This window comes from Podarcis bocagei, assembly GCF_964188305.1.
Source record: "Podarcis bocagei genome assembly, chromosome: 3".
Classification (NCBI taxonomy): domain Eukaryota; kingdom Metazoa; phylum Chordata; class Lepidosauria; order Squamata; family Lacertidae; genus Podarcis; species Podarcis bocagei.
In genome coordinates this window covers 94,720,407-94,747,365 of record NC_138127.1, presented here as the reverse complement: position 1 = coordinate 94,747,365, position 26,959 = coordinate 94,720,407, and the positions used below count along the sequence as shown (strand labels likewise).

The window sequence follows — 26,959 nt, the reverse complement described above, 5'->3', positions numbered from 1 at the left end:
AAACCACCAAAATTGCAACAACAACAAAATCACTCAAAAAGTGATTAGATTAGCCAAGACTAGATTAGCCTAAGCACAGAAACAAAACTGGTGGATGGGGGAAAGAAAAGAGAACATTGGCAGGGGCTTTGCTATCCCCATTAGCAAAAACAAGAGAACAAAAAACCGAAAGGCTCAAAATTCAAAAAGCAAAAACTGTTCTCAACAATCTAGGTGCTGTCTGGGCCCATAAACCAATGCTGGAGAGAGGTTTGGAAGAGATTCGTACTCAAGGAGAGAAAGAGGGGGAGCAGAGGTTGCTGCAAGCCTGCTAGGCAACACCCATTCTGGCAACTTGAGCTCTGGGCTCAGATTAACCCTTTTGTGCATGCAAGTGTGAATCAGTAACTGTATGTAACAATAATGACAATTTAAACATGTGAGGCACAGAATTGCAGGCACAGACTTATTATCTCAGGATCTAGGCACTGGTCTCTTATTCATCCAAATAATTATTCAGCTCTCAACACGACTGGTGCTTTGTGATGCTTTTTGAGTGATGTGAGGTGACTCCAACTGCTAAAGAATAGAACCCAAAATCTTAATGGATAGCAGAAAGGCAGTAGGAAATACATCTTACTAGATATCAGATGAAAAGCACACACAGATTTGCAAAGCAGTAAGTACTGCAACTGTTTGTGATGAAGACTTTACCTTATATGCCAAATACCACTCTCCCTCCTTGGTGGATTTATTTCCCGCCTTATTCTTATACACCTCAGCCCTGTAGCGATGAATCAAAAGCAGACTCCTCAAAAAAGATTCAAAGTTCATCTTGCTAAGCGCAACACTTTCAAGTTTCCGGTTTCCTAAGAGATGAGAAAGCAGCATAAGGAAAGTGGCTGACATACCACACAGAGAAAATTTGATCCACTGAAGTAAAACACATTTGATTTTGATGGGAAAGTTAATTTGCTCTTGTTGAAATCAAACATGCTCAAATTGATGTAGATTACTGTCAGGGGTTCAGGAGCAGAGGCAAGGGCAAGGGAGGAAACAGAGAGCGAGGGGGAGGAGGCAGAAGAAAAGATGAGTGATGACGACGACCCGAGATCTCCGAGTCTTTCCAGTGAATCAGAAGATTCACAGAAAGGAGCGCCAGTGGCCAGGGCAAGGGGGGAGCCTAGGGGGGACACCCCAGGAAGAAGGGTCCAGAGGGGGCTCAGAGGGGAGCAGTTGGAAATCGGGACCAGCGTCACCAACAGAGAGCAGGGGAGAGGAAGGGCGCCAGGTATCAAGCGCTGGCAGCTCGCAACAGGAGGGAGGGCACGAGTCAGGAGTGGCCACACCTCCATCGGGGAGCGAAGAAACGGTCAGGCGGAAAGTGGAAGGTTGGGCGCGCGCGCCAAGTTCAAATGCACAGGAAGGTGGCGCAGTAAGCAGCCCGGAAAGGGAGCCAGGTCCTAAAGCCCGGCGCAAGGAGACAGGAGGGTCCGGGGGGTCAGCGTCAGAAGAATCCCGGAAGGAAGAGACCACGGGGGGCAGAGGGACCCAGAGAAGAACGGTCAGGCGGAAAAGGTGGAGTAAGGCTAGGTTAGTAAGCTGGTGCACATGGGGCGGAGACTCAGACGGAGCTTCGCCGGTCTAACCCTTAAGACGTAGAGCTGCGCGCAGCAGCTTGAGAATGGAAACTGTTACTCAATAAAGACTTTTACAAGTGACCGCTGGCTAGCGTGATCCTCTGTGAACTAGGATCTGGAAGCAGCTCTGACAATTACGTTCATGATAACTCCCACACTTACTGTGAAAAGATTTTTTTTAAAAAAGATTAAACAGCTTAGAAAGTAAACGTGACAAAGCAAAAGGCAAACAAGAAATCACATTAAGTATACCTTTCCTGTTGCATATAGACAAAAGGCTTACATACTGAATCAAGACAGTAAAATGAGAGCTCTAAAATAAATCTCCAAACCACAGGTGTAAACTTGAAGGGGGACTTGATTCCCCCAGGGGTCACCTCCCCAAGAACTTAATCCATTCCAGAAGTCCGTTCTTAAACTGAAACCATTCTTAAACTGAGGCGCACTTTCCTAATGAGGCCTCCCGCCGCCAGTGCCCTTCCACCATTCGGATTCCGTTCTTAGTCTGAGGTAAAGTTCTCAAACCGAGACACTATTTCCGGTTTTGCGAAGTTTGTAAACCGAATCGTTCTTAAACCAGGCTGTTCTTAAACCGAGGTACCACTGTATACATTCAAGGCAACATAATTAACAGGAAACTAAAATATTATCTTAAAGATTTCAAAATAAAACATTGCAAAGGAAGTCAACTACAGAATGCACATTTAGAACAGCAGAGTTAACACAAAAAAATAAAAAGAAAACATTAGTAAAGGAAGTAAAGTATAAAATGCAGATTTAAAACAGCATGGTTAGCAAGAGAATAAAATACTATCATAAACATAGAACATATCTACTGGGTAGTGGCCCAAGCTCAATGACCTGGATCTGCACTCAGAGACAGCCAAGATACAGTGGTGCCCCGCAAGACGAATGCCACGCAAGACGAAAAACTCGCTAGACGAAAGAGTTTTCCGTTTTTTGAGTCGTTCCGCAAGACGAATTTCCCTATGGGCTTGCTTTGCAAGACGAAACGTCTTGCGAGTTCTTGCGAGTTTGTTTCCTTTTTCTTAAAGCCGCTAAGCTGCTAAGCCGTTAATAGCCGCTAATAGCCGTGCTTCGCAAGACGAAAAAACCGCAAGACGAAGAGACTCACGGAACGGATTAATTTCGTCTTGCGAGGCACCACTGTACCATCAAAATCATTGCAAATCATGCTCAGTCTCACATATTGAGTCTCACATGACAGACTCATTTACAACAGCAGCTGCACCACAGGTGTGGGTGGGTGTATATACAGTGGTACCTCGGGTTAAGTACTTAATTCGTTCTGGAGATCCATACTTAACCTGAAAATGTTCTTAACCTGAAGCACCACTTTAGCTACAGTGGTGCCCCGCAAGACGAATGCCTTGCAAGACGGAAAACCCGCTAGACGAAAGGGTTTTCCGTTTTTGAGCTGCTTTGCAAGACGATTTTCCCTATGGGCTTGCTTTGCAAGACGAAAACGTCTTGCAAGTGTTCCGATTTTTTTTCGCTCCCCCCCCCTTTTTCTAAGCCGCTAAGCCGCTAATAGCCTTTTAGACGCTAATCCGCTAAGCCTTTAATAGCCGCTAAACCGCTAATAGCGCTAATCCGCTAATAGGGTTGCTTCGCAAGACAAAAAAACCGCTAGACGAAGAGACTCGCGGAACGGATTAATTTCATCTTGCGAGGCACCACTGTAATGGGGCCTCCTGCTGCTGCCGTGCCGCCGGAGCACAATTTCTGTTCTCATCCTGAAGCAAAGTTCTTAACCTGAAGCACTATTTCTGGGTTAGCGGAGTCTGTAACCTGAAGCGTATGTTACCTGAAGCATATGTAACCTGAGGTACCACTGTGTGTTTTTGTGTGTGTGTGTGTGTGTGTGTGTGTGTACACCAGAGAGCCACTGGTGATCAAGACTTTTGAAGCAAAAGTCCATTTTAATGGAACTGGGTTTTTTGGTTTTTTGCTTTTGCGTATATATTTATTGCAATGTGATGGTTAGCGTGTCAGACTAGGACACTGGAGAACAGGGTTCAAATCCCAACTTTGCCACAAGCTCACTGCCGGCATAACCTACTTCACAGGGTTGTTGTGAGGATTAAACAAGGGAGAGGGAGGACCATATATGCCACCTTGAGCTCCTTGGAGAAAAAGCTGAGATATAAATGCAGAAAATAAATAAATAAAAGATACACATATAACTTTTTTTTTTAATGCTTTAAGCTCAGAAGTTAACATACAGTGGTGCCCCGCAAGACGAAATTAATTTGTTCCGCAATTTTTGTCGTCTAGCGAATTTTTCGTCTTGCGAAGCACGAAATCCCATAGGAATGCATTGAAAATCAATTAATGCGTTCCTATGGTCAAAAAAAGTCCAAACAAAGCCAAATTTGGTACAACAACAGTTTATTAACTGCTCTTTAAAGTCACACATACTGTAAAGAGCAGTTCAAAAATTGAAGGGAAAATAAATTAACTTTATAAACAAAACATGTCTTTGTTTTTAGACAAAGGAAACAAAGCCGCGAGACGTTTTCGTCTTGCGAAGCAAGCCCATAGGGAAATTTCGTCTTGCGAGGCAAATCGCGAACGGAAAAACCTTTCGTCTAGCGAGTTTTTTGTCTTGCGAGGCATTCGTCTTGCGGGGCACTACTGTAATCTCCTGCCTTTACTTCTGTGTTCTAATTACAGGCTCTGCTTGCTTTTTATAACTTAATTAGCTGTTTATCTGGCAGAACTGTTTGAATAGCATTAGTTGTATAAAAGTAAATGTAAAGGGACCCCTGACCGTTAGGTCCAGTTCCGGACGACTCTGGGGTTGCAGCGCTCATCTCGCTTTATTGGCCGCGGCATACAGCTTCCAGGTCATGTGGCCAGCATGACTAAGCCACTTCTGGCGAACCAGAGCAGCGCACGGAAACGCAGTTTACCTTCCTGCCAGAGCGGTACCTATTTATCTACTTGCACTTTGACGTGCTTTCAAACTGCTAGGTGGGCAGGAACAGGGACCGAGCAATGGGAGCTCACCCGATCTTCTGATCGGCAAACCCTAGGCTCTGTGGTTTAGACCACAGCGCCAGCCGCATCCCTATTAGTTGTATACTGGTACCTTGGGTTACATACGCTTCAGGTTACAGACTCCGCTAACCCAGAAATAGTACCTCAGGTTAAGAACTTTGCTTCAGGATGAGAACAGAAATCGTGCTCTGGCGGCGCAGCAGCAGCAGCGGGAGGCCTCATTAGCTAAAGTGGTGCTTCAGGTTAAAAACAGTTTCAGGTTAAGAATGGACCACTGTATAGGTGAGTGTTATTTTTCGGAATCTCAACTAAAGCAAACCCTGACTCTTGCTGATTCTGAAACCCACAAGCGCACAATCAAAACTTGATACAGTGGTACCTCGGGTTAAGTACTTAATTCGTTCTAGAGGTCCGTTCTTAACCTGAAACTGTTCTTAACCTGAAGCACCATTTTAGCTAATGGGGCCTCCCGCTGCTGCTGCTGCGCTGCCGGAGCACGATTTATGTTCTCATCCTGCAGCAAAGTTCTTAACCCGAGGTACTATTTCTGGGTTAGCGGAGTCTGTAACCTGAAGCGTATGTAACCCGAGGTACCACTGTACTGTATAGCATCTAGATCAAGGGAAGTAATAGTGCCACTGTATTCTGCTCTGGTCAGACCTCACCTGGAGTACTGTGTCCAGTTCTGGGCACCACAATTCAAGAAGGACACTGACAAACTGGAACGTGTCCAGAGGAGGGCAACCAAAATGGTCAAAGGCCTGGAAACGATGCCTTATGAGGAACGGCTAAGGGAGCTGGGCATGTTTAGCCTGGAGAAGAGGAGGTTAAGGGGTGATATGATAGCCATGTTCAAATATATAAAAGGATGTCACATAGAGGAGGGAGAAAGGTTGTTTTCTGCTGCTCCAGAGAAGCGGACACGGAGCAATGGATCCAAACTACAAGAAAGAAGATTCCACCTAAACATTAGGAAGAACTTCCTGACAGTAAGAGCTGTTCGACAGTGGAATTTGCTGCCAAGGAGTGTGGTGGAGTCTCCTTCTTTGGAGGTCTTTAAGCAGAGGCTTGACAACCATATGTCAGGAGTGCTCTGATGGTGTTTCCTGCTTGGCAGGGGGTTGGACTCGATGGCCCTTGGGGTCTCTTCCAACTCTAGGATTCTATGATTCTATGATTCTATGATTCTAACTTGACCACAAGCAGACTCCACCCCCCCCCACCTCGGCTGCAGGTGGCTGACTCCCACTTCTCCCCCGCCCTTCCCCCACCCAATTCATTTCAGCTCCTGTTGTTCAAGACTTGCTGCAACTTTGCGTTATTTTCCTGCTTCCAAACGAAAAAAACAAAATGCGCGTGTTGGAGAAGGGGTTACTGTTTGTTCCCATTTTATGTTGCAAAGCTAAACCAAGCAAGCAAGCAAGCTTTCTAGAGGAGCTGTTGTTATGAATGCATGTTATGAACTGCCCTGCGTCCTTCGGCTGGAGGGCGGCGTGCAAATTTACTTGATGATGATGATTAAAGAACGGCAACAAAGCAGGTGGCGAACGGAGAGGCAGCTTCGGCGAGCCCCGTCGTGTTAACGGAGCCGGCGTCCGACGGAAACCTGCGGGGGGGGGACGGACCGACCCCCTGTCCCTTCCGAGAGCCGGCAGCCTCCGGACTCAGCCCTCCCCCCGGCGCCCTTACCTTGCGCCAGCATCCGAATGACCGTCCGCGTCTTGAAGACGTCGGCGGCGGCCAGCAGCGCGTCCCTTCCGTGCACCGTATAGTAGTCGCCGCGCTCGAAGAAGCGCACGGTGGTGTCCGGCTTCTCCGGCAGCGCCAGGATGGCGCGCACGAAGCCGCTCTCGGCGTTCGCCCCGTCGGGCCAGCACGCCTCGCGCCCCGAAGTCGAGGGGGAGCCGCCGACGGCGATGTCCACCGAGACCGCCAAGGCCGCGTTGAAGTCGGACGCCATGCTGCCGGAATCTCCCGCCAACCGGAAAAAAAAAAACTGCCGCGCTTACTGGTCGCGCCGCCTCAGACGCCGACTGCCGCGCCGCCCTCTCGGCCGCCGTAGCGAGTCACGTGCTCCTCGGAGCCCGCACGAGCCCTCGCCGGATGTCATGGCAACGGATGCGCGCGCCGCGACGGCGGTTGAGATTTTTCAGGGCCCGTTTTGCGCATGCTCTGGAAATGGTGGGCGGGCTTTTGGGCTCGCCTGTCTGTCCTTCTCTCGCTATGGAATGAATGAGGATCTTAGCCAGGGGTCAGCAGCCTTTTTCAGCGGTGGCCCGGTCCACCCTTCCTCCGACCATGTGGGGGGGCTGGACTACTTTTTTTTTTTGGGGGGTGAACGAATTTCTGTGCCCCACAAATAACCCAGAGATGCATTTTAAATAAAAGCATACAATCTACTCATGTAAAAAGCTATGGTTTTCCCAGTACAGTGGTACCTCGGGTTACATACGCTTCAGGTTACACACTCCGCTAACCCAGAAATAGTGCTTCAGGTTGGGAACTTCGCTTCAGGATAAGAACAGAAATCGTACTCCAGTGGTGCAGCAGCAGCAGGAGGCCCCATTAGCTAAATTGGTGCTTCAGGTTAAGAACAGTTTCAGGTTAAGTACGGACCTCCAGAACGAATTAAGTACTTAACCCGAGGTACCACTGTAGTGATGTATGGAAGTGAGAGCTGGACCATAAAGAAGGCGGATCGCCGAAGAATTGATGCTTTTGAATTATGGTGCTGGAGGAGACTCTTGAGAGTCCCGTGGACTGCAAGATCAAACCTATCCATTCTGAAGGAAATCAGCCCTGAGTGCTCACTGGAAGGACAGATCATGAAGCTAAGACTCCAATACTTTGGCCACCTCGTGAGAAGAGAAGACTCCCTAGAAAAGACCCTGATGTTGGGAAAGTTGGAGGGCACAAGGAGAAGGGGAAGACAGAGGACGAGATGGTTGGACAGTGTTCTCGAAGCCACCAGCATGAGTTTGACCAAACTGCGGGAGGCAGTGGAAGACAGGAGTGCCTGGCGTGCTCTGGTCCATGGGGTCACGAAGAGTCGGACACGACTAAACAACAACAAAAACACGTTGATTCCTGGACCGTCTGCAGGCCGGATTGAGAAGGCGATTGGGCCGGATCCGGCCCCCGGGCCTTAGGTTGCCTACCTCTGGTCTTAGCCATGCTCTGCGCCCACCTGCCATGTTTACTTGGGAAGTCCAGCCCTGCTGAGCTCTGCGGGCATCACTGCTTAGTGGTCCTTGTCTATCCTACCTCTAGCAATCCCCGCTGAACTTTGTGGGACTGGCTTTTGAGCACACAGGTGTAGGACTGCGCTGCTAAATGAGCTTAGTTAAAAATATAAAAAGAAGTGCCCTGCTGGATCAGAACAATGACCCAGATAGTGCAGCATCCTGCTCTCAAAGGGGCAGCCAGATACTTGTGGGGAAAACCAGGGAGCAGAGCATGAGCCCAAGAGACCCTCTCCCCCTCCTGTGGCATTTAGCAACTGGTGCTCAGAAGTGTTGCTGCTTGTGCAGGCAGAGCATACAGTGGTACCTCAGGTTAAGAACTTAATTCGTTGCGGAGGTCCGTTCTTAACCTGAAACTGTTCTTAACCTGAAGCACCACTTTAGCTAATGGGGTTTCCTGCTGCCTCCACACCACCGCAGCGCAATTTCTGTTCTCATCCTGAAGCAAAGTTCTTAACCCTAGGTACTATTTCTGGGTTAGTGGAGTCTGTAACCTGAAGCGTCTGTAACCCGAGGTACCACTGTATAGGGCATTATGGCTAGTAGCCCTCGGTAGCCCTCTCCTCCATGAACTTGCCTTATGCTATTTTAAAGCCATCCAAGTTAGTGACCATCCTTGTGGGAGGGAGTTCCATAGTCTTGACTTTCTTTTACATTGAATCTTCCAACATACAGCTTCCCTGGATTTCCAGGGGGAACGAGAAAGGGAGAATAAGCATAAAAGTATCCACTTTTTCCATGCCATGTTTATACCAATGGTTCTCAAACTTTTTTTTCTCCAGGCTGCACTTTCAGGAAAAAAATGCATTGAAAAACACAACTGGGATTGTCCTCAGTATCACCTGATGTTCCTCTTCTCATTTTGAAAAGATAGTAAAGGTAAAGGTACCCCTGCCCGTACGAGCCAGTCGTGTCCGACTCTAGGGTTGTGCGCCCATCTCACTTAAGAGGCCGGGGGCCAGCGCTGTCCGAGACACATCCGGGTCACGTGGCCAGCGTGACGAAGCTGCTCTGGCGAGCCAGGACCAGCGCAGCACACGGAAACGCCGTTTACTTTCCCGCTATAAAGCGGTACCTATTTATCTACTTGCACTTAGGGTTGCTTTCGAACTGCTAGGTGGGCAGGAGCTGGGACCGAAAGAAGGGAGCTCACCCCGCCGCGGGGATTCGAACCGCCGACCATACAATCAGCAAGTCCTAGGCACTCAGGTTTTACCCACAGCGCCACCCGCGTCCCGCGTGAAAAGATACCCATCTGTAGTTCACAAATGTTTTTATACTATACCATATAACTTAATTGTTTATATTTTCCTTTGGTTGTCCTTGAATCTTCCCACCACTGCCATCCTCTCCTGCAACACTAGTGTGGCGCACCACACCATTTGAGAACAAACAGTTTATATGTTTTTATCATGTCACTTCTTACTTGCCTGTTCTCTAAACTAAAAAGCCCCAAATGCTGCAACCTTTCATTAGGGGAGTCACTCCATGCCCTTGATAAGTTTGGTGCCCCTTTTCTGTTGTTTTTTTAAATATATATATATAATATTAAGTTTTCCAATTTAATAATCCAATGAACCACATTAAAACATTCCAAATTGCAATACAATAAAAAAGCCAAATATAAATGCCAATTTTTTTATCTTTGGGTGACTTCCCATGCTCTGAAGTGCTGATCATCTAATCTCACATTGCATTTCTTAATCAATAAGCTATTCCGATGTTAATCCTTCACATAATTTTCATTTACTTTCACAACCACTGGTCTGTTCAACTTTTGCCTTCTTAAGTTCTGTATGAAATATTTTTCCCTGTTTTCCACAGTTCAGCAATTCCATTTTCAGTTTCTGCCCCCTTTCCAACTCTACAATATTATTTTTGAGGTGAGGTCACCAGAACCATACACAGTACTCCAAATGTGATCGCACCATAGATTTATAGGAGGGAATTGTGATACTGGCACTTTTATTTTCAGCTCCTTTCCTAATGATCCCTAGGCATGGAATATGTCTTTTTTACAGCCTTTGTATGCAAGTACCTTCATCGAGCTAGTATAGCAGGCCCCATAATACACTGATCTTCAACTGGTGCTCATGGCCTGATCCAAAGTGGTTCACAACAGCAGTACCACCATGCAAATATATGGTAAGTGGTTAAAAAATGGGTCCTCAGGTTTATGTTTGGATGAAAAGTGAGTGCAGAGTCAGAAAAGGTTGAAGATAACTTGCCATAACACACTTCAGATGGAGGGAGAAATATTTCTTCCCCCAGATATTGCTCAACTACAACTCCCATCAGCTACAGCAAGAATGGCCAATGGCAAGGGAGAATGGCAAGCTGCAGTTCAGCAACATCTAGAGGGCCAGAGGTTCCTTTTTAGACAGGTACAGCAAAAGGTGAGAAGGTAACTATCTAAAATTAATAAATCCTAGGCATGCAGTCTTCAGTGGAAATTATTCCTAAGGAAAATGTGCACCAAATGATAGCTCTGCTGTCTTCCAGCCAAGTACTTCTTTGTACTTCTGTTACTCTTCAGGTTTTCCTCCCTGCAGCCCAGTCCTATACCTGTTTACTCAAACGTTCTCTGTACGATAGAACTTACTGCCAAATAAGTGGCATGGCACCTGAACCAATGGATTCAAGTTACAAAAAAGAGATTCCGATCAATATCAGAAATAACTTTTTGACAGCAAGAGCTGTTCCGACAGTGGAATAGACTCTCTCGGGAGATGGTGGTCTCCTTCACCGGAGGTTTTTAAGTAGAGGTTGATGGCCATCTGTCATGGATGACCTAGCTGAGATTCCTGTATTGCAGGGGGTTGGACTAAATAACCCTTGGGCTCTCTTCCAACTCTACAATTCTATTATATCAAAATACCTTTTTCCTAAATGCTAATCTAATTAGAGTTATCTGTCTCTAAAACTAGAACGAAGATATTGGGAAGTGTCTCATTAAGTCATTCTTAGAAATACCACAGAAGAGCCGGAAAGATTTTCAGAATTTATTAAAATTACTTGTAAAAAAAGAGCAAATTTGAAGGAAAATATTTACAAGCATTAAAAAACAACAACACACACTATATTCCATGATCTGCAAGGTGGCCAAATTCATTTAGTAACTTACTAGACACCTCAAAGTTTATACAAAACAGTTATTTAACATACATCCAACAAAAAGGCATCAGTAATTTTACACAAAGAAAGGACGTTCATCTTGCCCAACTAGTAAAAATGTTTAAAAAATGGATTACAGTCCAGCAAAATGCAGTCTAGTGTCAAAATTTGAAGTAATCCTTTTATTAAACTATAAGGAAGTATTTAAACAAAAAAAAAAGTCTCTACAGGTAATCTTCAGTTTACATGCTTTTGCCATGTTTATCCTTATTTCGTGTTACAGCAATTACGAGTTTAGTTCTCTGTGCATTTCGTTCATTTCCTTTACCTGAAGACACAAAAAAAGAGTTTTGTTCCTTTTCAGTTTTGATGCCTTTAGAACATGTTCATTTATTAATATTACCAATAGAATGGACACCAGTCACCAGCCTAGAAACTAATTTTTGCTAAATGTAACTCCCCCTGCCCCCAATAATATCATATGTTCAGCTTTTTGGCTGAATTTGTTTACAGAAGAATCCAGAAAGCTGTAATTTGCATTTTGTTTTTACTACATAAAAAACATCTTCCCTGGGCCAATGTATGTATCAGATCCTAAGCTCTCTAGAAAATAATATTTCCTGTGTGCAGCATTTAAGTGACTCCCCAAACTGTTAGATGTCAAAACACATTCCCTCACACACACAGAATGTTGGCCATACTTGTTACAAACATGGCATATGAACCTTTCAGCAACTTATTGCATGGCAAGTTAAGCAAAGAGATACTGTAAGAACCTGAGAATTGTTCCTGTTCACTTTCTTGCTAGATTATAGTTTTCATTATTATTTTGTTTTATTATTCACTCTTCACACTAAAGTCAAAGGGCAGGTCAAAACAATTTTACATACAACATTAAAAACAATTTCAAAAATAAAAAAATGAACCACGAGAAGCTAGAATAAGCCGTAAAATATGCACCTCAGGTGTTACAAGCTCAGAGGAATTTTTATAGTACCATTCTATGCCATTGTTTAAATTCTTAACAGTTCCTTTGATTTTGATTTTTTAAAACTCACCTCAGCTTTTTCATATTTCCCCTTCTTTCTTCTAGTAAAGACCTGCAGGGAGAGCAACAGGTTACACCAAGTTTTTGCAAAGCTTAGCAGTTCAAGGATCCACAGAATACTCATGCAACATCCACGACTTCCCAGGTCCCATTCACTGAGGTCCCCTAAACGATAAAACCTTCTGGCCAGTCAGGTCCATGTTGCTTATGAGACCTGCAAGCAGGGGCAGCCCAGCCCATTTCACCACCTAAGACAAAATAGGAATTGCCACCTCCTGCCCCCACACCCCGCCACAGTGTCCCACCAGAATGCTCCAGCTTCTCATCAAACTCAGGTGTTTCACAAGTGGGGCAGGAAAGATGAGTGGATCTGTAAGCAGCCATTGTGATTCTGCTGTCTGAGGTAGGTGCTGCGCCCTGTCTTGTGGGTGGGCTTGGTTCATGTGCACACAGGACCAAGTCTCATCTACTATAAGGATTTATTTATTTTTATCGCTGCAAGCCAGGTCACTGTGGGAAGCACAGTAGCTCAGTGGTAGAGCACATGCACTGCAGGCAGAAGGTTGACATGTCCAGGTAGGACGGGGAAAGACCCCTGGAATGAAAGCCCAGAGAGCCACTGTCAATCAATACAGTCAATTATGAGAATAATGATCCAGTGATCCAAACTCTGTATAAGCACCTTTTTCCATTTCTTTCTGTAATTTGAACCAAGGTATGAAAACTGGACTGGAATGAGCATATTTCATAGCAGCAGCCACCCACACCAGTGTCTGCCCGTTACAGAGACTTACAATATGATCTCCGAAAAGTTTGCATGCCGCTACTTTAACAAACTGGGCATTTGCTCTCGCTATGATAGCTTCCTATTACCTAAATTCAGCCTATAGCATGTACGACAACCAAGTATTTACTTCGCTTATTGTTATCCTATTCAGGAGTCAATAGCTATTTCCACATAAAATACTACTACCTCGGACACAATACATGAAGCTATTCAACCTTAAAGATCCTCCCAGAAGGCCCTTCAGGTCCCCCAACCTTTAGAATACTCACCCAAGGAAGTTCATCTGGTACAAAAGTCTCTGCTGAAATAGAGGCTTCAGATACCAAGTTCCATTATATTATAACTAGCTATTTTATATCTGCTGCTAGTGACTGTTGCCTTATTACACAACTCTGGAACATTTTTAACCTGAAGAATGGGGTTAAAGTATCTTATAAAGTTAGAAAAACATACCAGTACAAGAATACCAGCAACTATTGCCAGTATGATAATCACAATTACAGCAATAATTCCAGGATTCAAATTTTGCATTGTGAACTCTGGTGCCTTGTCATCAATGTAGTAGATTATAACATCATTAGATTGAAGAGGTCCTGCTGAACTGTAAAGGGTAAGATTTGGTCCTAGAATCACAGAGTCCCCTTTGATCTGAAAGAGTAGAAGCACTAGTTACTTTTGGAGTAAGCAGTCCAAGCAATATCCAATCACTGAAATACAGGCAACTACTGACTTGTGTGGGGTTACATTTCTGATCCCCATGCATATTGGTGGAGCGTGCACAAGTCTATTACGTCCCCCCCTGCCCCCCCTTTTCTGGTCACTTACGGGTCACCACACTGCACATGTGCCCAATTGCATATAAATTGGACAAGCGTAAATCAGTCGTTGCCTGTAAAGCACTGAGTTTACATGAACCATTCTATTCTACCTTGCACAAAGGGACTCGTATACTTACATCTTTTTCAAAATAGTACGCCACATCAACTATATCTACATCTGTGGCAGATTTCTCTGAAGCGTTTTGTTTCAGTTCAATAAAAACGAAAGGCTTTTCATACTGGGATGAAGAAAACACAGCAATTAGATCCACATAACCAATAAATAAATATATGAACAGAATGTGACTTTGTTAGGTTTTTAGAAATCTCTTGGAGTTTAAAAATCATGTTCTTTTTGAATAGTACTATAGTAATAATAATAAATATTAATAATTTTATTATTTACACCCTGCCCAATTGGCTGGGTTTCCCCGGTCACTCTGGGCAGCTTACAGAATATATAAAACATACACTTTAAGACAAGTGGTTTGTTTGTTTCAAGAACTTGTATTAAAAGAGATTAATATAACAGTTCAAATATCACAGCTGTATGATACAAACTCTGACAAAACGTCTTGAATTAGCAGGCTATGGAATTACAGGTGGAAGCTACAAAGAGGCACATTTCTTGTGAAGCCTAATACGTTCCATTCCTAAAACTTGTTCTTGGGAATTCTGGGTGACTCCCTCTTGAACCTTCTCGATTCTTTTATGTTTTCCCTTCAGTAGTTGATTATATATTTTGCTTTTAGCTGGGCTTTTTAGATTAATATAAAATACTTACAAGAGAAAGTCCTTTATATAGTAAAATTAAATATTTAACGTTAGGGTTCAAGTATATCTCCTCTATCTTGAAAGTTTAAAGGCCATTTTTAGAAATACAGTGGACGCTCGGGTTGCGAACGTGATCCGTGCGGAATGCACGTTTGCAACCCGCGTCCACAACCCACAGCGTCGCATCTGCGCACACGTGGCTTGCAATTCGGTGCAAAGCTCAATTTAGCGCTTCTGCGCATGCTCGACCGCCGAAACCTGGAAGTAACCCGTTCCAGTACTTCCGGGTTTCGGTGGCCCGCAACCCGAAAAAACGTAACCTGAAGCGTCTGTAACCTGAGGTATGACTGTATGTGAATACTAGCACAAAATTGTCTATAGGAATCCAAATATGACAGAAAATCTGCAAAAATTGCTATTCATACCGTAGCAGTTATGTGATTTTTATTCAATTTGTAACGCTGAGAAAGTCGTTCTCTGATTTCACTACAAAGACAAGAATTAGAAACTGTTAGTACTTGAACATGTGATTTAGAACTGAATCTTGTGTCATCCTCTAACAACAATCTAACATCTTTGCATTAACCCCTAAGGGACACATCAGCAACTTCTATTGGTTCTGTCCTGTCAACTACAACTTCTGCAACTGTATTTACACCTTTCCCCATACTTGGCACTAGCAGAAACAGAGGCAAAGCTGGCTTAAACCAGCCCACTTATATTTTGCTACCAACATCAGTTAAACAAGCAAAGTGTAGATGCAATATAGCAAGAACAATGGCTTTGGAGGAAGTTAACACTGCATTAGTATACAAATCACTTCCTTTTGAACTACATTCTGAAGAACATCCCCATCCCTAGAAATTGTATGTTTTGCAATCCTAATTACTTCAAACAGACTAAAGACATACCTCTCAAGGCTAGGTTTGTCCAAATCAGTTTCTGTCCCAGAGTGCTTCATTTCCATCGAAATCCAGCTAAAAAACAAAGTATTGCGCTCAGGAATTTAGCTGGCCGATTCCACACATTAAATACAAGCTTAAGAAATAGGATTTCAAATAATCTTTTATTTGTAAAATTACAGTGGGAACAAACTTGACAATATAAGGAGTGGGCTGTCAGGGAAGAGTTAGAGTTAGAAGATTCCAGTTTCCCAGAGGGAGAAAGCATTCCCCAAGGGGGGGAGGAGAGCAGTGAATTGAAGAGAAGAGAGCAACAGGGAGGGACCGGCTGTTCCCAGGAAAGGCAAGGGTTAAGTTCTAGCTCAGATTCGGAGGAGGGGAGATACAGGCCAGCACTAGCCAGGAGGCTAGAAAAAAGAGCGGGAAAGCGAAGGGAAGGGCGCCTTCGCCATTTTGAGAGTGGCTGGTCATGGAGAAGCAGAGCTCAGAAGGTATCTGAAAGAAGTGACTCTGAGGAATAATAGTTAAGAACCGTTTATAAGAATGTTTTGTTAATACACAATAAAAAGTTATAAAAGAACAAGAAGTGTTTGTGTGGTGATCTGAAGAGGACAACGACCAGTCCTGACATGGGCAACCTCAAACACCACCACTCCTAGAGCCACATCTGCAGGGCTAGACATTTGGAGACACATACCACTGGGCAAATTGTATATTCACTTTAATCCCCATGCTCTGAAGTAGACAAAGTGCCTTAGGTTACTATTAGCAGTGTGGGGACAGTGATATTAGCTGCATTAGGAGTGCCTTGTAGTGCAGGGAAGAAATTAAACCACACTCCCACCCAGCTCTCAATGCAGGGGAAATCTATTTCTGCACTGATTGCTGATCAGCTTGGCAACACAGGAAGTGAGTGAGCCATGGCAAGCTGCAGTGTGTGCTGCTGAGGGACATATGTTGCTTGCTCGTTGCCCACCTGTGACATAAAACATTAATGTTTTGTACCTGCATGTTTATATATTTGCCTGGCACCAAATATTTATATTTCAAGGTACATGCAGTTTCATTGGAGGCTTACCTTGTCCTTACTACTTCATCGCATTTAATGTCTTTACCCCCCTTGTCAGTTCTTCGTACTCCAGCTGAGTTCACACACCAGCAAGTGTCTGTACCATTGCACTGCTTAGCTTTGAAGTTACCATTGTCATCACATTCTGGATCATAAATGCCATCATTGTCTCTAATAGCATGTTGTGGTCTATTACTTCTGCCAGTCTTTGTGCGGTATATTTCTGCTTTCATCAGCAGGCATTTTGAAGACACTGAAAATAAGATCGCAAAGAACCACATTTAAAGTTACCATTTCAGTTTCAAATGTCTGATTATGCTGGAATGCTAGGGCTTCGCAGCTCATATTTGAAACTGAAGCAAGTTATCCAGGAGTTGTTGTACTCACATGTTCCACAGTCCACTGTGACATTGGACCCAAAACTTGTGCATCTGCATGTACTGCTAACTGAAATACAGTTTACCACGTTCTTGTTGTTCAGGCATAAGCAATCTGTAATAATTAAATGTATCAGTTAGGAAGGAAACCAGTCAGGTACCATGCACCAAACAGGCAAGTAAATGTCTTCACTTCTGAGGAAGAAAAATCTCTCTCGGTAGATCTCCGAGCACTCAAGATAAAGCCAACAACTGACACCAGAAATCAAAGCTCAGATGACGTTATCATTTTAAGAAGAAATGGCTTAATTCAAGTGTACTGAATTTTAACTTAAAAAGAGGCCAATTCCAAAAGTGTCTTGTGTTTATGTAATATTTCTGAAATTACTTCCTTCTGGTGCCTTGTAATAATGTTATCAAAACAGTGCAGTTTGCATATCAGAGTATTTACATTGTTTACCATCAGCACACAGTAGACTCCTGCTTTACTATTCCCTTCTAGCAAGCAGGAACAAACAATGCTACATCCAAACCAGAGGTGAGTTTTGTTTTGCTCAAACAACATCAAGAACAAACCACAATCTCTAGTTTGGATCAGGGTGTATAAAAAGTAATGATTTTTTTTAAATGGATTTTTTTTAAAATTGATTTTTTTATAAATAAAATGCTTTTGGAGGAAAAATCTTTCTAAAGATAGGTTTCTATTTAAGTTAAGGAAAAAACCTTAATCCCATTGTTCCTTTGCAAATTTATATACACAGAATCAACCCCATACCTCTTAAATGCCAAGTTCCAAGAGGTTCGATTAACAGATGTGTTTGGAGTGGAATAGATCTGCCCAAGTAGCTAAGTGTGAAGCAGTAAAAATGAAAGTGTAACCTTATGAGCAGAATACTCCACAAGTCTTGGGATATTTGTGTAATAATTGTGTGAGTCAGTTGCATGCCTGTGCAACTCAGACTTGAGGCAAGTGCTGAAGGCACTTCAGGGCTAGCAACCTCTTCCCAATCCCACTGGGTTCCAACAACTGCACTAACACCTAACTGTACAGAATAGGCACCTGAATGTAGAAGCAAATCCAAAGGGGTAGTGGTGGAAATAGTAACTGGGATCTGTAAGTCCTTGGCGAGACCTTGAAGTGCTTGTCAGTCAACTAATAAGAGTTCACCGGTTCCAGACCCTTCTTCCCAGGGCTCACCTGACATTGTCCAAACAATCAAGTCTCTAACCACATCAGTTTACAAACATGGATACATATGCTATAATGTTACTGTTTTAGTTAAATAAGTTGTTTAAATTGTTATTAAGGAAATGATTATTTTTCTCCTTCCAATAAAGTACAGCAGAAAAGTTGTCCAAATATAAGTAGTTAACTTATTAAACCTCACAATAATTTCATAATTATCTTCCTATGTATTTCTAGTAGAATAACCAAATCAGTAATTTTTTATATAACTGTAAAAACTACCTTAAAAGTTTATTATTCCAAAAATGAAACCTTCATCTGGTTGTAAATATTAAGATTATACCAGCAAGATTGTCTTTCTGTAAAAAAGTGATTTAAATCAAGTCTTACTTAAATTACTTAATTACTTAAATTAAAAATTACTTAAATCAAGTGATTTAAATCAATTTCATTTAAATCAAATCCACCCTGGTTTGGAAATAACTAAGAAATTACAGTGTGTTGCTCCCACTGGCTAGATAGGAGTAGCAAAACGGGAGTCTTCTGCTTTTGAAGATGTCATCCCCATCCTCAAAAAGGGGGGAAAGGAAGACCCAGGTAACTACTGATCAGTGAGCTGGACATAGATACCAGGGAATGTCCTAAAACAGGTAATTCAATAGTTGGTCTGGGAGCATTCAGAAAAGGATGCTGTGATTACCAAGACCCAGCATGGGCTTCTCAAAAATAAGTCATGCCAGACCAATCTGATTTCTTTTTTTGATGGAATTACAAACTTGGTGGATCAGGGAAATGCTGTGGACACAGTGTATCTTGATTTCAGTAAGGCTTTTGACAAAGTCCCCCATGATATTATTGCGAGGAAGCTGGTAAAATGTGGAATGAAAGAGGTAATCGTTAGGTGGATTTGTAGCTGGTTGACTGACTGACTGAACCCAAAGAGTACTCATTAATGGCTCCTTGTCATCCTGGAAAAAAGAGACAAGTGGGGTACCACAGGGTTCTGCCCTGGGCCCGTTGTTGTTCAGTGTCTTTATAAATGATTTGGATGAAGGAATTGAGGGGAAGCTCATAAAAATATGCAGATGACACCAAACTGGGAGGGGTACCTAATGCCGCAGAAGACAGAATTGGAATTCAAAATGACCTTAACAGATTGGAGATCTGGGCGCAAACTAACAAAATGAATTTCAATAGGGACAAATGTAAGGTTCTGCACCTAGGCAGGAAGAACCAGGTGCACAAATATAGGATGGGGGGCACCTGGGTTACTAGCAGTACATGTGAAAAGGATCTAGAGGTCTTGGTGGACCACAAGCTTAACCTGAGTCAACAGTGTGATGCAGGAACATAACAGCTAATGCTATTCTAGGCTGCAACAACAGAAGTATAGTGTCCAGATCAAGGGAAGTCACAGTATCACTCTATTCTGCCTTAGTCAGACCACACTTGAAATACTGTGTCCAGTTCTGGGCACCACAGTTTAAGAAGGATGTTAACAAGCTGGAACATGTGCAGAGAAGGTCAACCAAGATGATCAAGGGTCTGGAAACTAAGCCTTATGAGGAGCACTTCAAGGAGCTGGCTATGTTTAGCCTGGGAAAGAGGAGACTGAGAGGAGATATGATAGCCATCTTCAAATATCTCAAGAGCTGTCTCATGGAAGAGGGAACAAGCTTGTTTTCTCCTGTTCTGGAGGGTAGAAACTGAACCAATGGATACAAGTTACAAGAAAGGAGATTCCGACTAAACACCAGGAAGAACTTTCTGACAGAGCTGTTCAACAGTGGAATAGACACCCTTGAATGTTTTTAAGCAGAGGTTGGATGGTCATCTGTCATGGATGCTTTATTTGAGATTCCTGCATTGCAGGGAGTTGTGTGACCCTTCCAACGCTAAAATTCTATGACTGCAATTTCCACTGGAAAGGGTTATAGCTCAGTGGCAGAGCATGTGCTTTGGATGTAAAATATCCCAGGTTCAATTCCTGGCATCTCCAGAGAGGGCTGGGAATGTCCCATCTGAAACTCTGGAGATCTGCTGCCAGTCAGAGTAGACGCTACAGAGCTGAATGCCTCAATGGCTTGATTCTGTATAAGGCAGCTTCCTCTCAAAGTCTAAAGAAAAAAAGATTCAAGAACTCAGTGGAGGAAGTCACTAATCTAAAACAAAATTTTAAGACTTGCGTGTTGAATAATTTGAATACACACATTTAAAGGATTTGGTTCTCTCTCCAGGAAGGAAATATCTACTGCCTATTTTTTAAAAAATAAAATGTGAGATGCTCTACTAGCTACACATGAGATGCTACATTTTTAATAAGTCATGCTACCAATATTCAAATTTTAAGCGAGGCTTTGAAAATTGGTGACAGGTGGTTATATAAAAGAAACCTACTTGGGACATACTAAGAAACTCTCCTTCCACAAGAGTCACAACACATGGGCATTTTCAAGAGAAATTTTACAACTATTGTCTAGTAGAAGACCAGATTTGCTCTCAGGCACCTCCCCTAACCCTGGGTGTAGTCTCAATTGCAGAAAGGAGCCAGTCACATCTCTGCTCTGCTTTATTTCTGCTACCAGGAAATGTGAAATCTGAAAACAGCTCAAGGCCTCAGGGATGGGCTTCCATTTACCATCAGGAGTCACATAGGAGCTGACACAGATTAAAAAGGAAAGCAAAAGTTACTAGCCTGTTCTTTCCAGGGCTCTTAGAACTATAACAATGAAGCCTCTTCTCTTCCTGATGGAAGAGGTGCCCAGCAATGGCGGCAACAGCTCCTTGCAGCCCATTTAACCCCATGGGCTTGTAAACTGTACAAAACAATCATATTGATGGCACTCCCATCAGACAGCAGATATAACCAACACTGATGAGCTCAGTCACCCGTCAGCTCAGTCACCCATAGGATACACAGCAGCAGGAGAGGAAAAAGAAGGCTGCTTTGGTTAATCAGGTGATTGATCCGTTAATATCACAGCCCTAGAAGGTTCCGACACCAGGGCTGCTCCAGGAAATTTTACTGTCCGAGAGGAAGGGTTAAGATGACACCATCATTCTACATAGTGGCCAACTGGACCTAGCATTGGCAATGGGTCAGTGTCCTCCACCACACCCATAAGCCACAACCGTAGGGAGTTGCAGGGCAGGTTGTATAGTAAACACAGTCCTATCCTCAAACATCTCACCTGCCCCCCCCCCCGGCAGCCACCTCACTCCGCCTAGTGGTGAGGCCAAACTCTGCACATCGCCTAGCAGTTCAACAGCTATGTATTTTAAAACTACTTCCTCTTTGTGATGTCACAGGCTGAGCCTCATTCCTGTTCTTTCGAGGCAAACCTGGGGGGGGGGGGTGGACAACGTTTGAAAGACAAAGGTCCCTGGAAAGAAGAGGACCTCTGGCAACGCTTAGATGTCGGGGGGGGGGTGGTAGGGGAAGAAAGTTTCTTCTGCAAAGGGAATTCCTTATCTTGAGAGACAAATTCCGACGACATTCAAGAAAGGAACCCTGTAGCTGCTGAGCCCAAGTTGGCCTTACCTCCCATTTCTTCAAGACAAGTTATAGTGAATATCGGCATAACCATATTGAAGCGCTGCTTCACCTGAGACACGCACTAATACTATATACTGCCCACATCTCAGCACACCTTTTTTAAAATAATAACCTCAATCTAGGTTCTGAAATGAAAGCATTTTTTTAAAACAAAAGTTAGTTTCCAGGACGGGACGGTCTTCGAGGCGCGGGGTTGTACCTAGCTAAGTTAAGACTTCCAGAGGATCCAAATCCGTCCCTTGACTTCGACGGATCTACTCTCGGTGAGTAGACCTAACACTCCAATGGGGTCAAAATCTGAAGAAAAAGTCCCCCGAGGACCGCGCTTGGGTCGGGCCGCCACCCCCAACTCTCCTCGGAGGCCCTCGCTCTCTCTCCAGGGAGCTTCTTTCCCAAGCAGCAGGATCCTCGACGGGGGGCAGCCAGGTGCACCCCCAGCCCCTGGCCCCTAACCCCCACCCACCCCGCCACCCACTGAAGGCAAACCGAAGCTCTTTCTGTCCCGGTGAGAAGAAGCGCCTCGCCCCTTCCCTCCCCGCCCCGACGGGGCGCCATTTTGTGGCGAGCGGGCACGGCTCGCCTCGCTCCTGAAGGGGCTCTCTCCGGGCAAGGCGCCATTAAACCCCCTCACAGGAGCGGATAGTCGGAGGAAGGAGCAGCAGAGAAGGAAGGGGGAAAGAGAAGGAGCCTTCCTCGACGGATACGTACTGCAGTTCACGGTGGCGGCGAGCGCCAGCATCGCCAGCGCCAGGTAGACGGTCCCGCGGGGCAGCTCCATCGCTGGGCAAGTTGAAGGAACAGGCAGGCAAAGGAGGCAAAATAGTAAAACAGGAATAAAGAGGAGCGCTGCTTCGACGCGCCTTCTCCTCGAGGCTCCGCGGCGCCCTTTCTCCCCTCGCGAAGACGCTCAAGCTGCTCAGCAGGTTCCGCAGGTAGACCAAGCCCCCTCTCGGCCGGCCGCGCCCGACGTCTCAGGTTGCACCTGGGGCCTCCTCTCAAACGCCGCCTCCCCTGGCACCTGTGTCGCTCGCTTTCTCTCGCGCGCGCTCTCGCTTCCTCCTTCTCCTGCGAAGGACAAATGAGTCTCTCGGGGCTCCCGCCAGCGCTTATAGCCCGCAGCGCCACCTGAGCGAAACTGGGAGCGGCCGGCGGGGCGGGGCGAGTCCGGCAGCCAAGGCGAAAGAGGCTCACCTGCCCGCCCGGTGGGCCATATATGGACTTTTCCGGCGCGAGGCACCTTTGGAGGGACGGGGCGGGTGCTGAGGTAAGAGACGCTTGGCACCTGCTGTCTGAGGGAATGCAGGTGGATCCTGCTGGAGCGCCGTCTGAATGTAACTTTAAAAAATGGGGATGGGTGGTGTTTACACAATTTACAGTGGTACCTCGGGTTACAGACGCTTCAGGTTACGGACGCTTCAGGTTACAGACTCCGATAACCCAGAAATAGTACCTCGGGTTAAGAACTTTGCTTCAGGATGAGAACAGAAATCGCACGGCGGCAGCGGGAGGCCCCATTAGCTAAAGTGGTACCTCAGGTTAAGAACAGTTTCAGGTTAAGAACGGACCTCCAGAACGAATTAAGTTCTTAACCCGAGGTACCACTGTACCTGTGTGCTGGTCCAACTGGGGAAGGCTGGGGCTCGCCAGGTGGATGGCAGCGCAGTGCGCAAACTGAAAACTCTTGCTCTCTTTTCTCCCCACACTCCAACAAGAAACCAAGAAGTTAGCCCGCAAGAATTTAAAGTTCAAGGAATAGGTTTTGACAGCCTGCCTGCTGGTAACTGTCGCAATTGTGCCCGAAAGAATTGGCCTGGTGAAGTCTGTGGCAAACACAGGCACAAGAAGGGGAATTCAGGGCACCTGTGGGGAAAGAAAGGATAGGGGATGCAGTGGCGTAGCGTGGGGGGTGCAGGGGGGGGGCCGGCCGCACCGGGCGCAACATCTGGGGGTTAGGGTTAGGGGGTGCAAATCCACTGGTTAGGGGGGCGCAAATCCACGGGTTAGGGGGCGCAAATCCACGGGTTAGGGGGCACAAATTACTTGCCTTGCCCCGGGTGCTGACAACCCACACTACGCCACTGAGGGGATGCCCTCAAATTTTAAAGTTGATGGATCGTGAGCTGCATATATCGAAAGCTTCGTCCTTGTGCTGTAATAAATGTATCTTCAAGGACCTCTAATGGAACTGAGTTTCTAGTGTCCACTAATAAAACTACATAACTGACCCTTGTGGTACCTTCCAACACTAAAATTCTATTTTATTCTGTTATTCTGTTATTATTTATTAAATTTGTATACCACCCTTCATCTGAAGATCACAGGGTAGTTCCCAACCTAAAAATACAAAATGAGAACACAGAATACAGAATAGAACAAAAACCAATAACCCCACTCCCATGAACACATTTGAAGGCCATGGAATATTAATCAGCCAAAGGCCTGGTTAAAGAGAACCATTGTCGCCTGGCACCTAAAGATAGGTACTGAAGGTGCCAGATGAGCTTCCCTGGAGAGAGCATTGCACAAATGTTTATTTTTTAAAAGCATAAATCCCACTCTTTAGCCCAAAATGGCCCAGATTGACTTACAAAGGTCTGTGATAAGACAGTCCTTGCCATCAAGCATATAGTCTAAAAAAGCACAACAGAAAAGGAAAAATGAATTGGAAGGGAGGAGAAAAAAGCAAACTCGGGCATTATCTCTTCGTTACAGCATTCTGTATTGACTAGCAGGAATAGAAATGTTTCAGTGAGAGAGCAAAAATAAAGTTGCTGGTCTTTCAACAGAGCTCATGGAGGAGCCTTGTAGTTCCATCTCTCTCACTCCTATAAGGTTGGAGTTAGTAAAAAGTTGCCTGAGCTGTTCAGCTTAGCTAAGCATGAATAAATTTATGTTGTCATATATTGTTCCTATTAAAAAGGAAGTTGTTTATAAGTCTACCTGTCTTTACGGAGTGCTGACCTGACAGAAGATCCTACTGAAGCATAGAAAGCTGACTAAGTACTCCACCCCTGGCCCACAGACAAAGAGATAATATTATACTTATTAATACCAAGCCATTCCTGTTGTATTCCCACCCTGTTGATGGATCCACCTGCAAGAAGCTGCTTTACGTTGGTATGTTCATGCTTTTCTTAATAACCTTACTTTATCAGATTTATGGAGGAAACCTGAGATTCGCTCACACATAATCTGCTTTGAGAGCCACAGAAAATGATTCTGCACACCTTAATCTCTCTTTTGTATTCAGAGTTGGGCATAGTCAAGATTTGCTCCCAACACTCTTTAACTATCCTCTTTTACAGGAGAGTGAAGTTGGTTCCCAGTTCCTTATTTGCATTTTCCTTCTTTTTTTTTATTTTCAGTACAGAGGAACAGGGGGGAAAGCAGATATTCAAGAAATATTAACTTCCAGCTCGACAGTTCTCTGAGTCTATGAATGTCCAGCAAACTGGAAAAGGAAAAGGAACAAACACCAAAAGAACTTTGTGTCACCTTTAAGACAAACAGAATTATTGTGGGAGGAGCTTTGGCAACAATAAAAGATGTGCCACAATCAAATTGTCGGTCTTTCAGGTACCATAAAACATGGAGCAGGGCCATAGTTCAGTGAAAGAGACGTGCTCATTATGCCTCTCCCATTCCAGGTCCAATCTCTGGCCTCTCCCATTAAATAGAGCTCAAACTCATAGCAGCACAAGAAATGATCTCTGCCTGTTATTAGTACAAAGAACATACCCTGGTTGCCAAGTTTCAACCACAAAGACCATGTGGATTTTTAAAAGGGACAGATCTGTCCTTCAAAACCAGGGGTGAAGAACGTGTGGTCTTCCACATGTTGCTGTTCTTCAATGCCCACCATACCTGACCATTAGCCATCTTGGCTGGGCCTGGTGGGAGTTGAAGTCCAACGACTCCCAGAGGACTACAGGTTTCCCTCCACTGCCCTAAACATGTAGTACAAGCACTACAGATGAATCGGGGCTCTCTGACACATGACCATCAATGTTTAGCTTGAGGTACTGTCTTTACTTTTTATTGAGCAGATCTGAAAGCCTTTTTGGCTGAAGAAAAGCATAGAAATACTTTAAATAAGTAGATTTTGTGACACAGGATTGCCTTTCACACATTCTACAGGCAATACTGCTGTAACTCTAATATGGAGCAGTGAGCATACACCAGATCCAGAGAACTGCGAAGAATATGCCTGAAATCCTTGGTATTTGAATACATGAATCCTCTCCCCAATAATTTATTGTATTTTTATTTTTATTTTTTGCTTTTCAGACAAAAATTGTCTTCCAAAGTGGCTCACACCAATCAAAAATAAAAGAAGATACTTGTGGCAGTTACTGTCTATAAAAAAAGGGACACAGGCTCTCAGGCATACAAACAAAAAAGACAAGACACACAAAGTAAGGTGGAGTAAATGGGAAAATGTAGAGGAGGGAGATTGATTTGGTAATGCTGGAATGTAGTTGTGAGTTGTAAGCAGGCATTTATTGCTAAGTTGAGCTCAGCTGATCTGCCTCGCAAGTGTGTTTTCTTTCACAGAAGTACAAAAGCAAGTGGTTCTTGTTCCTCTGGGCACTGTGTCCTTGCTTTTACAGTCCTAGGGTAACTGGGAGTTGGAACAGTAATTTTTCTGGTGGGGTAAGGCAAGCTCCCTACTGTTACTTGTTCTCTGGTTGGTGCCTGGAGCAAGGTTCGTCTTTCCCTTAGCATGTGTTCTTCCTAGGTGGAAGGGTCCCTTGTTCCTCTGGGCAGTGACAAAAGTCATAAAGTTATTCCCCTCATTTCTGTAATCCTTAGGAGACAAGCATTCCTTCCTTTCCTTGCTTCAGATTCTGCAGAGACCCAATAAGTATAAATACTCCAGGAACAAACAAAATTGTGATACACAAATTAGCGAAGAATTATAAAACATATTCCACACTAAAGCATTACAGAAATGGCAACCTATTATACTAAATACGGATAATAGCATTCCATGGCTACTTCCCATGGATTTAGCCCTCAGGGAAACAAAAACATAAAAAATCCCTGTTCCGCCCACAGGTATTCAATGAAAGTGTCACGGAAAACTTATTCAGTTTCCATACTGTTGCTACCCATGTTATCTGGTGACAAGTATCTTAGAAAGGAATCGGAACAAGAAACAGCAGGCACTTTCTGCCTTTTCTCGCTCCCCCCTTTTACCTGTTTTGTTTGATTTATTGCTTTTTCTCCTTTTATTGTTTCTTGTGCTAGTAAAAGTGTGTGAGAATAGAAAGAGCACAGGGAGTTGTGTGTGTATCAGAAAGTATAATTGCTGTTAACAGAAGGCCTTGGAAAACCAATACACTTTTAAAATTAATTGACAGCTCCCCAAAGCCCCAACCACAGCTTTTTACCATTCTTTAAATCACGGTGATGGGGAACACAAGAGTATGTTTCTTAAGCA

At 44.3% G+C, this 26,959-nt stretch overlaps 2 protein-coding genes and 2 long non-coding RNA genes across 10 annotated transcripts in view; 2 read left to right on the top strand and 2 right to left on the bottom strand.

The window, feature by feature from the left end:
* MSH2 (mutS homolog 2) overlaps positions 1 to 6,611 on the bottom strand; it is a 54,802-nt gene extending 48,191 nt beyond the window's left edge. The window contains exons 1-2 of the mRNA XM_081188469.1: positions 6,333 to 6,611; positions 694 to 848 (exon numbers count right to left, since the gene is read on the bottom strand). Of these exons, the coding sequence (XP_081044595.1) occupies positions 694 to 848; positions 6,333 to 6,603 (426 nt within the window). The 5' untranslated portion in view covers positions 6,604 to 6,611. The remainder of the gene's footprint in view (positions 1 to 693; positions 849 to 6,332) is intronic.
* A 132-nt stretch (positions 6,612 to 6,743) lies between these two features.
* The window catches only part of LOC308584178, a 33,659-nt gene continuing 13,443 nt past the window's right edge, over positions 6,744 to 26,959 (top strand). For 6 of the 7 annotated variants that reach the window (XR_014006580.1, XR_014006581.1, XR_014006582.1 and 3 more), the window contains exons 1-4: positions 6,777 to 6,894; positions 8,668 to 8,764; positions 9,907 to 10,030; positions 25,804 to 25,931. This is a non-coding gene — a long non-coding RNA (uncharacterized lncRNA). Of the gene's footprint in view, positions 6,895 to 8,667; positions 8,765 to 9,906; positions 10,031 to 25,803; positions 25,932 to 26,959 lie in introns of all 7 variants that reach the window. The other variant, XR_014006579.1, reaches the window with a different exon arrangement.
* LOC308584248 lies at positions 10,039 to 11,219 on the top strand. The gene is made up of 2 exons (XR_014006699.1): positions 10,039 to 10,281; positions 10,813 to 11,219. It is a non-coding gene; the product is annotated as an uncharacterized lncRNA (long non-coding RNA).
* Positions 10,874 to 22,607, bottom strand: EPCAM (epithelial cell adhesion molecule). Its single transcript, XM_081188783.1, has 9 exons — positions 22,225 to 22,607; positions 16,785 to 16,889; positions 16,407 to 16,650; positions 15,338 to 15,403; positions 14,852 to 14,912; positions 13,790 to 13,891; positions 13,288 to 13,482; positions 12,058 to 12,099; positions 10,874 to 11,327 (listed from the first exon to the last, which is right to left on the bottom strand). The coding sequence occupies exons 1-9, from the start codon at positions 22,292 to 22,294 to the stop codon at positions 11,286 to 11,288; spliced, it is 927 nt and encodes a 308-aa protein (XP_081044909.1). The 5' UTR covers positions 22,295 to 22,607; the 3' UTR covers positions 10,874 to 11,285.